Consider the following 15,213-nt stretch of genomic DNA (forward strand, 5'->3'; position numbering starts at 1 on the left):
GCGAAGCTCACAATGGCAACCCCAATTTTTGTTGGGTCTATACACAAATGTAGGTTCAGATGTGCTCTTGTGAGTTGTATCTGAGGTGGTGCTAAGTAAATAAGTGTCCTGCCAGGACAAGGACTTCCGCTTTTGCAATAAGGCTCCCTCCTATGTGACCATTGCATACGTTGTAGGGGTTCCCACAGCCGTCTGGAACAAATTTGGGGGCAGCGCAGGGTTCGCAGTCTCTCCTCTCTCTTTCTCTGAAGGAATAAATCTTTCCCTTGTTTCTGTTCGTTGATGTTGTATATGAAAACCAGCATAAAGCGTTTGTATTGCAATAATAAAACTCTGTATGCTTATGTGGTGTTGGTGGTGGAGGCAGTTGTTGTGGCAGCTCTTCATTGGGGCATGACACCAGGAAGAGGATGGCGCATTGCATAATAATAATTAATAATAATAATTTATTCATACCTCGCCTATCTGGCTGGGTTTCTCCAGCCACTCTGGGCAGCTTCCAACGAAATATTAAAATACAATAACCTATTAAACATTAAAAGCTTTCCTAAACAGAGCTGCCTTCAGATGTCTTCTAAAAATCTGGTAGTTGTTTTTCTTTTTGACATCTGATCATAGGGTGTTCCACAGGGCGGATGCCGCTACCAAGAAGGCCCTCTGTCTGGTTCCCTGTAACTTGGCTTCTCACAGCGAGAGAACCGCCAGAAGGCCCTCGATGATGGACCTTAGTGTCCGGGCAGAACGATGGAGGTGGAGATGCTCCTTTAGGTATACCGGACCAAGGCCGTTTAGGGCTTTAAAGGTTAGCACCAATACTTTTAATTGTGCTCAGAAACGCACAGGAGGCTGTTGCAAGCTGTCACCAGCATTGGGAAACACTGAAAGGGTGGGGAGCTGGCATAGATTAATCCCTTCATGGGAGAGCAGCACCTTGAATTTAGCTACCTGTGGCATTCAGATTGCTAAAAGTTAGGAGTATCCTGAAAATACAGGGTAAAACAAAGCACACTACAATATGGGCCGAGTGTGTTAGGGGAAACAGTTCAATGAATTGAGGGCAAGAAGTTTCCCAGAGCAATGAGGTTAGTGCTATGTCACTGTGAAGAGTGCCCCTTCCCCAAGGCGGTAATGAAGAGGGCTGTCAGCAGGGGTGGGGAGGCTCCAGCTGGGGGAACCCCCAGAGGAGGAAGGCTCAGAGTCCGGGGATTGGTGGTGGGACACAGAGGTCAAAGGGAGAAGATTGGTGAGAGGAGGTGTCGGAAGCTAAAGGGGCAAAGACTCTCCTCCCTGAAAGAGAGGGGAGTGGTTGTGGGCAGGAGCCCGAACACCGCTCCTAGCAGGGGGCGTTGCCCCTTGCCTCCAGCTCACCTGGCTGGCACTCATGCCCCACCCCCGCTGGCCGTCCAACCAGGTGCCATGGGGGGGCGTGTCCAGCAGCCTTTATGCTGCAGTGCCAGCCTCTCTCCCCGGCCTCATTTCTCTTCGTTGTCCTGTGTGAGTCACCCACCCTCCACTCCCTTTGAGTTAGGGCTTAGGTCATTGGCCTTGCTATGGACCTTAGGTTGGTCGCCCCGGTTGCCCGGGGGGCCTGGTAGGAGTTTTTCCATTTGGCATTAGGCTTCTTGGTTTTTTCGCCTACCTCGTAGCAATTGTCACAACCTTTTGTGGTATTGGTGGGTAGGTTAGGCATTGGAATAATGTGTTGTGGTGTGTCGAAGTGCTAGGTGTGGCCATCGCCTATGCCTTCAATTTCTAGGGGTATTCCGTTAAAGGATTAGCATCAACAGGTGATGAACCCCTGGTGAATAAACCCATTTGTTTCGCGATCCAATGCCTAAGCCAATACCTTTTCATTGCTGTAATCAATAAAGTTGTGGCCTTTTCTAGCCCATTAACCTTATATCACATGTCCCTGTGTCTTCATTTCACTTCGCGGGGTTCGGGTCCTCGAACCACAACAGGCTTTAGTGAGCAGGAAGAGCCTGTGACAGGGAGCAGTTCAGACTCCAAGGCTGAAGCAAAGGACAGCAGTGGTGATCAAGGAACTGCTGAAGAAGCCAGGGAGTCTTCTCCTCCAGCTGTGACAAGCTCCCCTCCTCCCTGGCCTCCAAGAATGCTGAAATGTGGCACAGAATTTTATTTTTTAATTTTTAAAAAGCATGCCCGTCCACTTGCTTGCCAAGACCACTGAATGCCACTGGGCCCACACAGAGACCACTCACATAGACATCCCCACACAGCAACGTAACGCACAGCCCTTTGTTCACAACAGAGTTCTTTTAATACAGCATCTTCCTTAGCCTGCATTCAAAGGCAGTGGTCTCTGTCATTACAGCAGTGGAGCTCATGCAATTGCTTTACAGCATGGTGGACCTTTCGAGTTTTGCAGCCCCTGGCATAGAAGCCGCATCGTTTGTAGTAGCGCAACACATGTTTAGTTACCACTGGGAAGAGAAAGAAAAATATCTGGGTTACTGTTAGAATCTAGCGAAAGATGTGTGATGGTAATAGAAGGATCCGCTCATGGCAAGGTCCCCATCAGAGGCAGTTGGGGAAACGGGGGTCTGTGCTGAAAGGCAGGTTTTTGCTACCACTGTTCCCAGGTACAGCAACCAACACCCCCATTTATCCTCAAGAATGAATGGAAATTTCCCATGACATTAGGTGAAGCATTGCAATTGGGATCCCACTGGCCAGAGGGCCCAACCTGGCTCCTGACTTGAGATACCTCAGCCAGGTGGACTGTATCACATGGATCCTTTCTGTATCCAGGATCCTTTCTGTACCTTGGCATGCTAGAGTTTGACTGGAGAATTATAAGTAAACTTAGAAAACTCATGTTTTTCCTACTGCTTGCAGATATTGTTGATTCAAAGGATTTCCAGGGGGATACATTTCATCATGTGACTGAGGGCTTGGAATCAGGTTTCTCATTAGCGTAGCTTAGAGCTTCCATTGGAACGAGGTGCTTCTCTCGTAGTTCTTGTTCTGCTGAAATTGCAAGATCCCCGACCTCCTCTGCACCCAGTCATACTAGCAATGCCCCACCACCCACCCATGGAATTGCACTGAAAATAAGGGGGAGGGAAAGGCAAGAAGGACCACTCACATGAAGTGATTCTGTACAAGACGCAGGCTACAGGGTGTCCTGTATGTGGATCATCAGGGCATTTTTGTACATATGGGGCAACTGGTACACACGGCTGTCCTTCACCCTCTGAATCGCACACAGTACACATTAAGGCATTTGCTGTCAGTGGAAGAAGAAAGAAAGAAAGAAAGAAAGAAAGAAAGAAAGAAAGAAAGAGAGAGAGAGAAAAACATCTGTTGTAAGAAAGGCTTTTCTATTTACATGTCTTGTCCCTCCCTGGGCTTCTAAGTCACCAAACTAGTTGTTTCCTTCAAAGAAGAAAAATGCTGATCAGAAAGTTCTGGGACATGATCCATGAAGAAATAAAAAAGTTACGAAGAACTTCACATAGCAAAAGACCAGAAACATACCTTTTGGGAGTATTGAATAGTGATATTTCTAGAGAAAATACTACGTGGCATCAGCGGCGAGAATCCTGGTGGCTAAGTACTGGAAGGGTAACCAGGTACCGACCAAAGCAGAATAGTTATGTAAATTATGTGAATATTTGGAACTGGCCAAATTGACAGATATAATAAGACTAAAGGCAATGAATACAGTCAAGAAGGAATGGAAGTGCTTGAATAATTATTTAGAAAGACAAGGTTCTAAAGTAAAAATTTGGCTGTGTCTAGAATGACCTCGTGAATGGAAAAGGGGAAACATACATATATACATATCAATATATTGAAAGTAATACTGAAATACAGATAAAATATAAAATGTGAAAGGAAGTGTTGTGAGAGTGATGGAAGTCTATTACTATTATTATTTTATAAAATAGTGTTTATTGTATTGAAATATGATACTTTTCTTTATTCTTTTATGGTCTACTTTTCTTTTCCCCCCTTTCCCCCTTTATTTTTTTCTTTTTCTTTATCATATTCTTTATGTATGGCTTGGTATTGATGTGCTAACTTCACAATAAAAATTATAAAATAAAAATAAAAATGTTGAGATGCCCTGAGTCTAAAAAGGACATTGAGGGTGTTGGTTTCTGCTTCCTTCACTGTGCAGCGAAGTGCTTGTCACGGGACAATGTTTTGCATTCCATAGTCAGAGTACTGTTGGGTTTCCCACGGGAAAGGGAGACTGGATGTGATGTACACTGGTTTCCTGTTTTTCACAGTTCTCTCGGTGTTTCCGAGGAGAGGAGCTGCTTCTCTGCTCTCGCAGAGGCAAGATGCATGTTTGTAATCTCTCAGCATTGAAGTGTAAATAAAGTAAAGTAAAGTATGTGGCACGTACTGCTCATCATTCCGCTGTGCAGAAGAGTCTGCAAATACAACATTTCTGGTTCCGGACCCAGAAAAACGCCTTTTTGAGGTTATTACAGACAACCCCCCAGCTCCAATTACAGATGCATGGACAGCTAAAGATTCCAAAGCGAGGGGAACTCTTACATTGATAGTATCCCCAGAAGAGCTCTGTCTGTTGCGTGATAAGACCTCAGCCAGAGAACTTTGGGACGCTTTGAGAGAGGCTCACGTGAGGACAGAAGCTGGGTCCACTATGTTCTACTATACCAGGCTGCATAATATGGCTCTTGCTGAAGGTGGAGATGTGCGTACACATCTGATGGAGATGCAGAATCTGAGACATGAGCTGCAATAGAGAGGACTCACCTTTCCAGAGGCTGTGTATTCCTTCATGATACTACATTCTTTGGGTTCAAGTTGGGAGTCCGTTGCCACTCAGATTGCTGTTCAGCCAACTGCTCAGCTCACAGTAGACTATGTTACTGCCGTGATTCAGAATGAAGCAGACCACCGGGGTGCTAGCTGCATGGGTAAGGGGGAGTCTTCACAGACGTCATCCCAGAGTGCAGTGGAACCACCAGATGGCGCCAAAGCTTTGAAGGCAGTGAAATGCTACTTGTGTGGACGTCTAGGCCATATGAAGAGGGAATGCAGATATCCCAGGGCCAAGACAGAGCAGCACAGCGAAAGCTCATCGCGTGGAAAAGGCCAAGGCAAAGGCAAAGGTCGGGTGTCCAGGACAACGCAGCACAAGGCAATGGTCTCACGCTTCACTCCAAAGGTTGCAAAGGTCCAGAAGACATCTAGATCTTTCTTCGTTGTTGATTCAGCAGCGACCCACCACATGTGCAACGATAAGCGACTGTTCGTGTCTTTTACACCGCAGGAAGGTGCGATTCACCAGGCGGATGACCACACAGTCCCCAGTCAAGGCTACGGAACTGTTGTTCTTCACAGTTTGGACTTATCGATACAAGATGTACTTTACGTTCCAGATGCCACACACAATCTACTCAGTGTTGCGCAGCTGAATGAATGGAACATTGACGTTTCCTTCAAGAAAAAGAAGTGCACCATCACAAAGAAAAATGATTATGTATTGCATGCTGAATATGTTGATCATTTGTTTGTTTTGTATTTTGATGATGTTGTGCAGGATGAAACTTGTTGCGTTGCAGGTTCTAACAAAAGTTTGCATGCAGGATGTATTCATGATTTTCACAGGAAATTTGGTCATTTGCATTTTGAGGCAGTATCTAAAATGCCTGCCTTGGTTGAAGGTATGACTATTAAACCCTGCAGGTACCACATGAAGTGCAAGGCATGCGCAGCAAGGTAAAAATGGCTGCGAAAGGTAATGTATCTAATAGGCAAGCTACAGAACCATACCAGGTTGTTCATGCTGATTTGGTTGGTCCACTATCGCCCTCTTTGGGTGGAAACAGGTACTTCATGGTTCTCATTGATGCATTTTCCAGGTATATTTATGTGTACAATCTCAAGCAGAAATCAGAGGCTTTTCCAAGGTTCAAGGAATTCTGTGCTTGGTTGGAAAATGTGCATGGTAAGAAGATAAAGACTCTTTTCACTGATCGCAGGGGGGAATTCACTTCTCAGCAGTTTGAAGCTTTTCTGACTGAGAAAGGAATTCAACACGATTTGTCTAGTCCTCGCTTGCCATGGCAGAATGGACTTTGCGAGAGGGCAAACCAGACATTGCTTCAAGGGTTAAAAACCTTGCTACATGATGCCAATCTTCCAGAGAGTTATTGGGCCGAAGCTCTCTCGTGTTTTGTTTACAGTTATAATCGGAGGTTATCTTCAGCGATTGGTTGTACCCCCTATGAGAAGATGTTTGCCAAGAAGCCATACATCAAGCACATGAAAATTTTTGGTTCTGACATGTGGGTTCACACACCACAAAGCTCCAAGTTAGACAAGCGTGGATTGCATGGTATCTCAAGCTAGCTGCAGAGGAGAATCTACACGTTAGCCACCACGATGTGAATACAGCTTTTCTGTACGGATCTCTAGGTGAATCACTTTATATGCTTCCACCTGGTGGCGTACAGGTAAAACAGGGATATGTTTGTGCTCTGAAGAAGTCCCTTTATGGTCTCAAACAAAGTGCACGGTGTTGGCACACAAAACTCACTGAAGTATTGTTTTCTCTAGGTTTTCAGCAAGGGAAAGCTGATCCATGTGTATTTGTCAAAGAGGAGGGGCAAAAGAAACTGTATTGTTTGTTTTATGTTGATGATATTCTGTTCTTTTGGAAAGATGTCACAATGTACAATAACGCCCCAGCTCAACTGAAAGAGCACTTTGACATGAAAGATCTTGGTGAGGTAAACAACTACCTATCTCTGGAAATAGAGAGAGATCAAGATGGTAACATTCTTGGCAGGGGGTTGGACTCGATGGCCCTTGTGGTCTCTTCCAACTCTATGATTCTATGATTCTATGATTCTAGTACACCAGTGACGGAAAATTGCTGATGTGTTAAGCAAACTAAACCTGATGGATGCTAACTCTGTAGACACACCAATGACAACAGGTTATCAGGTAGATGACACTGAAGAAGCATTTTCTGACACTACACTGTACAGAAGTATGCTAGGCAAGCTAAACTTCATTGCCAGATGTTCAAGACCAGACATTGCTGTTAGCTGTAATTTGCTAAGCAGACAAGTCAACAATCCTACTGTTAAGGATTGGAAAGCTCTGAAACGCATAGCGCGGTATTTGAAAGGCACTATGCATTACAGACTGAGATTTAACAATCAGAAGTCTGGTGGTCTTGAGATATTTGCAGATGCAAGTTTTGGAAGTGACACTACAGACAGGAAAAGTACGTCTGGAGTTTGCTACATGTACAATCAGGGTCTATTTGATTGGTCATGCAAGAAGCAAACAACAGTTAGCTTAAGTACTTGTGAAGCTGAACTGAATGCACTGTCTTATTCACTTAAGGATTGTGAATGGTTGTTACAATTGTGCAAAGACATAAAAATTCCTGTCAAATGTCCAATCCAGGTTTACCAGGACAACAAAGCATGTTTGGCTTTGCTGAATTCTGAAGGTTGTAAGCAAAGCACGAAGCACTTGCAATTGAAGTTGCAACATGCTAGGGAATGTATTCAAAAGGGACTCGTAACGGTGTCCTATATGCCAGGTAATGAAATTCCTGCTGATGTATTGTCCAAGGTTGTATCAAGGGATCAACACTGTACCTATGTGCAGAAGTTGGGTTTGTACTGATATTGTACGAACACGCTGCCCAGTGATGTTCACAGAAAGGGGGAGGATGTTGTTTTCTGCTTCCTTCACTGTGCTTGTCACGGAACAATGTTTTGCATTCCACAGTCAGAGTACTGTTGGGTTTCCCACGGGAAAGGGAGACTGGATGTGACGTACACTGGTTTCCTGTTTTTCACAGTTCTCTCGGTGTTTCCGAGGAGAGGAGTTGCTTCTCTGCTCTCGCAGAGGCAAGATGCATGTTTGTAATCTCTCAGCATTGAAGTGTAAATAAAGTAAAGTAAAGTATGGGGCACGTACTGCTCATCATTCCGCTGTGCAGAAGAGTCTGCAAATTCAATAGAAGGTGTAAATTGAGCCCCACGGAGCTCCGCAGAATGTGATTGGCTGCGTCTCAGGCTGCCTAGAACCAGGAGGACCCTCTCCTCTGCCACATCCCCATAACAGGCATCTGAGGGTGCAGCCAGCTCCAGCATTGTAGAGACTTTGCAGAAAGGGTCCTCTAGTGAGCCTCCTGAGAGTGGCAGGTACCAAGCAGCAGCTTAGAGTTGCCATATTTCAAAAAGTAAAAATCTAGACACTAAAGTTGTAGAGCTATTATTCTTATTATTATTAGTGAGGGTTGTTGAGCTGTTGGGACAAAATTGCAAAAAAAGAGAGAAAAGAATAATGATGTTTTTGAGCTATTTTTAAGGAAAATTGCCCAAAATGATAATGCTGACATGGGTTGCCATATGTCTAGATTTCCACTGATATTTTTGGTGATTTCTGCTGGGACACTGCTTCCGACGTATGGCAACCCTACAACAGCCGGATGGGCAACATCAACAGATGTTAACACCAGAGAGTTTGCACCAACCGGGGTGTGTGTGTGTGTGTGTGTGTGTGTGTGTGTCACTGCAGCTATGATAGGAGGAGCACTGCCTGCAGCTGCCATTGTAAGCTGTCCAGTTTATGCAAACAATTAAACATTTTTTCAAAACTAGTTGTTGAACTGCTTGGGGAGCGGAAAGGCTGCACTTATGACTATTGCAAACTACTTTGATTTTTAAAAATCAAATGTTTTAACAAGTGAATAAATAAAGATAAAATAAGCCCCCCCTGCCCTGTGCAATAGAGCTTCATGCCCCTGAAAAACTTTCTGAAGTTGGGACCGTGCAGGGATTACAAGGACAGGAGACATAGTGGGATTGTGGAAATCATCTCTGCCAATACCCTGACCCAAGCATGGTGGGTGATGATGCCTGTATAGATCTGGCACTTAATAGCATCAAAGCCTTTCTCCAGGCTACGTTTGCATTATTTCCAAAGTTAGCCTTTCAATCATTATCCCCAAATAGGTGCCAGAGCTAAAAAGAGAAAGAAAATAGCTTACAGGTCCGCCAGTTCTTAGGAAGTTAGGTGGTGGACATACAGCACATTTGAATTGGTGGCCTACCATGTTTTTCCATTGGCAGGTGGGACTTACCTCCACAGCTGAGGCAGAGCAAAAGACAGACTCCAAGCAGCCAGACCTGAGCCAAGCGTGGCTTCATGTTAGCAAGGAAAAAGCTCTGTCTGATTAGAAAGACTGTTTTCAAGAGTGATTGCTTGGAGACAGAGGACTAGGCTTCCTGGTAATAAGGAGGAGGGAGAGCTCAAATACTTCTCTTGGTCTGAGGCTCAATACTGTCATTATATAAGGCCGAGAGGGGCCTTCTTGGCTGCTCAACCCATTCTAATGGGCTTCAAGGTACAAGAGGGCTCTGGGGTAGCTCTGAAGAGCAGCAGAGATGTGGGTGGTGGTTCCTTGAGCCGTTAAGTGCATCGTGTCCTGATTGTTTAACAAATGGTAATGGGATGTGGGTTCAGCTGGATGCTCTACAGAATGTTCCATGCCTCAGTGGTCCTCTGATACTATCTTTTGTGGAAGCATGCCTGTTCCTTTCAATGGGTTCTCTGCCCAGCTCCACATTTCCTGGTTGACTGAGCCACGCAAACCAAAACAGGGAGCATGGTGCACCAGGGTAGGCAAGTTCAGTAGCTGATTTGGCTCTGAGGCCCAGAACATACAGCTTTTAATTTTAACAATCCTAAGTCCTTGTGATACGCCAGTAAAAAGGTAAGGGACCCCTGGATGGTAAAGTTCAGTCAAAGGCAACTATGGGATTAGGGTTAGGGTTAGGGTTCAGACAGGGACACAGGTGGAGCTGTGGGTTAAAGCCTCAGCACCTAGGACTTGCTGATTGAAAGGTCGGCGGTTCGAATCCCTGCGGTGGGGTGCGCTGCCGCTGCTCGGTCCCAGCGCCTGCCAACCTAGCAGTTCGAAAGCACCTCCGGGTGCAAGTAGATAAATAGGGACCGCTTACCAGTGGGAAGCTAAACGGCGTTTCCGTGTGCAGCTCTGGCTCGCCAGATGCAGCTTTGTCACGCTGGCCACGTGACCCGGAAGCGTCTCCGGACAGTGCTGGCCCCTGGCCTCTTAAGTGAGATGGGCGCACAACCCCAGAGTCTGGCAAGACTGGCCCGTACGGGCAGGGGTACCTTTACCTTTACCTTTAGGGTTCAGACAAGTTCAGAAGCTGATTGGGCTCTGAGGCCCAGAACATACAGCTTTTAATTTTAACAATGCTAAGTGCTTGTGATACCCCAGTAAAAAGGTAAAAGGTAAAGGACCCATGGACGGATAAGTCCAGTCAAAGACAACTATGGGGTTGAGGCACCCATCTCACTTTCAGGCCAAGGGAGCCGGCGTTTGAGCACAGACAGCTTTCCGGGTCATGTGGCCAGTATGACTTAACCGCTTCTGGAGCAACAGAACAACATGACAAAAGCCAGAGCACACAGAAACACCATGTACCGTGGTACCTCATGTTACAGATGCTTCAGGTTACAGACACTTCAGGTTATGGACTCCGCTATCCCAGAAATAGTACCTTGGGTTAAGAAATTTGCTTCAGGATGAGAACAGAAATCGTGCGGTGGCAGCGCAACGGCAGCGGGAGGCCCCATTAGCTAAAGTGGTACCTCAGGTTAAGAACAGTTTCCGGAAAGAAATAAGTTCTTTACCCGAGGTACCAATGTACCTTCCCCCCACAGTGGTACCTATTTATCTGCTTGCATTGGTGAGCTTTCAAACTGCTAGGTTGGCAGGGGCTGGGACTGACCCAACTTGAGATTCTAAAACCCTGTACAGAATGTCCTAGAGCTCAGCTTCCAAATGATGCTGTCTTACATGGGAAGGAAGTGTATTCCTTTCAGTTAACAAGACTTTCATTATATGAGGCTCAGAGGCACCTTATTTGTTCCTCAGGGCACCTGTCCCTGCTAGGCTCGAAAGGCACAAGGAGCTTTTTAGGTGCATAATATACTGCTTGTTTGGAGAAATCCAAATGGGCTGAAGCTGAGGAACCAGCCGGATGCAGTACAGAGTGTCCCAGACTTCAGCGACCCTCTTACATGTAGGGATTACTTGTTCACCACCAGGAAGCTTCAGTCAGGCCCATATGTGCTACTCACATGGTTTTTTCATAGTCCTAGGCCTCCCTGGGCCCCTGATGCTATCTATGGGGAAGGATTGCAGTATGTGTTCCCCACCAGGAAGCTGCAGTCAGGCATATGTGATTGTTGCATCACACGAAACGTCAACTGCATTGGAACCATCAGAGCTGGACTAAAGACCAGTTTTTATATTAAAAGGTTTGGATACAGAAGGGTATATTTTACTTGAGGACCTAAAGGACATATTTCACCAGCGCTACCAGGTGAATTGGCTGGGAGGCCACACAGCTACTGACCCTGAAGCCACTGAGTGGATTTCTGTACGGTCCTCAGATGCTCCCAAGGGTGGTAAGTTGGACTAATTAAATGGAACCGTTTCCCCTCAAAAAGACTTCACCCAGAATCTTCAGTAAAAAGCCACTTTACAATGAATTGAAGAAATGAGTTTCGAAGCCTCTTGCTTGGCCTCCGTCACAGCAGAAAATTTTGGATTTTTCCAATCACTCATTCACCAGAATGATATGAACAGAAAGCAGTCCTCTCTCCAAATGAAAAACCTAAGCTCAGTGGAGGCTGGTCTACTACTACTTGTTCTTAAGTTTCCACTAGATTCCCAAACTACACTCTTTCTATTTTCCCCAACCTCCAGTACTGACTTTCAATGGAGAGAGAATCCTGAATATTTTTCTGTCAATCTCCCGTTCTCTGGCTAATCAGCTCTCTGCAAAAGGATTGTTGTGGTGAGGTGGTCCCACCCACTTGTTCCTAGGCAGAAAATACCAGTCAATAAGTAGTCATAGTAGCTGAACCTCTAGTAAGGAAGATGTCACTTGGTTTGAAGACCCAGGCTCAATCCAGCCATGGCATACAACCAGGGGAAACCTGGTTGACATCCCAGCTCACCTGCAATGCCCACCCACTCACCTGCTGAGACCCTGCACCCATGCACGCCACTGGGCACACACAGAGGCCACTCACATAGACATCCCCAAACAGCAACACAACCTAACACAAATTGCACAGCCATTTGTTCACATAGGAGTTATTTTAATACAGCATCCTCCTTAGACGGCATTCAAAGGCAGTGGTCTCTGTCGTTACAGCAGTGGAGCTCGTGCACTTGCTGTACGCCCTGGTAGACTTTTCGAGTTTTGCAGTCGCTGGTATAGAAGCCGCATTTTTTGTAGTAGCGCAAGACATGTTTAGTTGCCACTTGGAAGAGAAAGAAAAGTATCTGGTTTACTGTTAGTAACTGGGGAATGATGCTTGATGATAATGTCAGGATCCACCCTTGCTAGGTTCCCATCAGTGACAGCTGGGGAAACGGGGGTCTGTGCTGAAGGGCAGGTTTTTGCTACCACTGTTGCCAGGTATAGCACCCATCCCCCCTGCTTAGCCTCAAGAATGATTGGCAGCTCTTCCCTGGCATTAAGTGAAGCACTGCAATTGGGACGCCATTGGCCAGAGGGCCCAACCTGGCCCCTGACTTGAGATACCTCAGCCAGGTGGACTGCATCACATAGACGTATCCAGGATCCCATCTGTACCTTGGCATGCTAGAGTTTGACTGGAGAATCAAAAGTGAACTTAGAAAATTCATGTTTCTCTCACTGCCTGCAGGTATTGTTGCTTCAGAGAATTTCCAGGGGGAATACGTTCCGTCATGTGACTGAAGGCTTGCAATCAGGTTTCGTATAGAGATTCCATTAGCGTAGCTTAGCGCTCCATTGGAAGGAGGTGCTTGAACAACGAGAGAAGCTCTAAGCTTCCATTGTACTACTTGTACTACTGAAGTTGCAAGATCCCCGGCCTCCTCTGCACCCAGTCATACTAGCCATGCCCCACCACCCACCCATGGAAATGCACTGAAAATAAGGGGGACGGGGAGAGAAAGACAAGAAGGACCACTCACTGGAAGTGATTCTGTACAAGACGCAGGCTGCAGGGTCTCCTGTACGTGGATCATCAGGGCATTTCTCTTCATGTGGGGTAGCTGGTACGCATGGCTGTCCTTCAGCCTCTGAACTGCACACGCTACAGATTAAGGCATTTGCTGTTAAAAGAAGAAAGGAAGGGAGGAAGGAAGGGAGGGAGGCACCTGCTGTAAGGCATGCTTCTTTGTTTACATGTCTTGTCCCTTCCTGAGCTTCTAAGTCACCAAACTCATTGTTTCCTTCAAAGAAGAAAAATGCTGAGATGCCCTGAGTCTAAAAAGGACATTGGTGGTTCTTACAGAAGGTGTAAATTGAGCCCCACGGGGTTCCGCAGAACGTGATTGGCTGTGCCTACAACCAGGAGGACCCTCCCCTCTGCCACATCCCCATAACAGGCATCTGAGGGTGCAGCCAGATCCAGCATTGTAGAGACTTTGCAGAAAGGGTCCTCTAGTGAGTCTCTTGAGAGTGGCAGGTGCCAAGCAGCAGCTTAGAGTTGCCATATTTCAAAAAGTAAAAACCTAGACACCAAAGTTGTAGAGCTTTTATGCTTCTTCTTGTTATTAGCCAGGGTTGTTGATTTTTGGGACATAATCGCAAAAAAGGGAGAAAAGAATAAAGAGGTTTTTGAGCTACTTTTAAGGGAAATTTCCCAATACGATAATGCTGACATGGGTTGCCATATGTCCGAACATTTTTAGTGATTTCTGCTTGGACACTGCTTCCGTCATATGGCAACCCTACAACAGCCGGATGGGCAACATCAACAAATGTGAACACCAGAGAGTTTGCACCAACGAGTGTGTGTGTGTGTGTGTGTGTCATTGTAGCTATGTTAGAAGGAGCACTGCCTACAGCTCCCATTTTAAGTTACCAGGTTTATGCAGACAATTAAACATTTTTTCAAAATTAGTTGGTGAACTGCTTGGGGAGGGGAAAGGCTGCACTTATGACTATTGCAAACTACTTTGATTTTTAAAAATCAATTTTTTAAATAAGTAAATAAATACAGTTAAAATAAGCCCCCCCCCCCCGCCCTGTGCAATAGAACATCATTCCCCTGAAAAACATTCTGAAGTTGGGACCGTGCAGGGATTACAAGGACAGGAGACATAGTGGGATCTGTGGAAATCATCTCTGCCCAAACCCTGACCCAAGCACGGTGGGTGATGATGCCTGTATAGATCTGACACTTAATAGTATCAAAACCTTTCTCCAGGTCTGAGTTATTTCCAAAGTTAGCCTTTCAATCATTATCCCCAAATAGGTGCCAGAGCTAAAAAGAGAAAGAAAATAGTTTACGGGTTCACCAGTTCTTAGGAAGTTAGGTGGTGGACATACAGCACATTTGAATTGGTGGCCTACCATGTTTTTCCATTGGCAGGTGGGACTTACCTCCACAGCTGAGGCAGAGCAAAAGACAGACTCCAAGCAGCCAGACCTGAGCCAAGCGTGGCTTCATGTTAGCAAGGAAAAAGCTCTGTCTGATTAGAAAGACTGTTTTCAAGAGTGATTGCTTGGAGACAGAGGACTAGGCTTCCTGGTAATAATGAAGAGGGAGAGCTCAAATACTTCTCTCGGTCTGAGGCTCAATACTGTCATTATATAAGGCCGAGAGGGGCCTTCTTGGCTGCTCAACCCATTCTAATGGGCTTCAAGGTACAAGAGGGCTCTGGGGTGGCTCTGAAGAGCAGCAGAGATGTGGGTGGTGGTTCCTTGAGCCATTAAGTGCATCGTGTCCTGATTGTTTAACAAATGGTAATGGGATGTGGGTTTAGCTGGATGCTCTACAGAATGTCCCAGACCTCAGTGGTCCTCTGATGCTATCTTTGGTGGAGGCATGCCTGTTCCTTTCAATGGGTTCTCTGTCCAGCTCCACATTTCCTGGTTGACTGAGCCACGCAAACCAAAACAGGAGCATGGTGCAGCAGGGCAGGCAAGTTCAGAAGCTGATTGGGCTCTGAGGCCCAGAACATACAGCTTTTAATTTTAACAATGCTAAGTGCTTGTGATACCCCAGGAAAAGGTTAAATGTAAAGGACCTGTGGACGGATAAGTCGAGTCAAAGACAACTATGGGGTTGAGGCGCTCATCTCGCTTTCAGGCCGAGGGAGCCGGCGTTTGTCCGCAGACAGCTTTCAGGGTCATGTGG

At 46.0% G+C, this 15,213-nt stretch overlaps 1 protein-coding gene and 1 long non-coding RNA gene across 2 annotated transcripts in view; both read right to left on the bottom strand.

Annotated features, from left to right (window-relative positions):
• The window catches only part of LOC309365243 (uncharacterized protein), a 29,676-nt gene extending 20,396 nt beyond the window's left edge, over positions 1-9,280 (bottom strand). The window contains exon 1 of the mRNA XM_081903478.1: positions 9,116-9,280. Within this exon, the coding sequence (XP_081759604.1) occupies positions 9,116-9,182 (67 nt within the window). The 5' untranslated portion in view covers positions 9,183-9,280. The remainder of the gene's footprint in view (positions 1-9,115) is intronic.
• A 2,873-nt stretch (positions 9,281-12,153) lies between these two features.
• Positions 12,154-14,621, bottom strand: LOC309365282. The gene is made up of 3 exons (XR_014165954.1): positions 14,457-14,621; positions 13,040-13,180; positions 12,154-12,339 (listed from the first exon to the last, which is right to left on the bottom strand). It is a non-coding gene; the product is annotated as an uncharacterized lncRNA (long non-coding RNA).
• Between the last annotated feature and the right edge of the window lie 592 nt (positions 14,622-15,213).

Source organism: Podarcis melisellensis (assembly GCF_964234715.1).
Source record: "Podarcis melisellensis genome assembly, chromosome: 2".
Taxonomy (NCBI): domain Eukaryota; kingdom Metazoa; phylum Chordata; class Lepidosauria; order Squamata; family Lacertidae; genus Podarcis; species Podarcis melisellensis.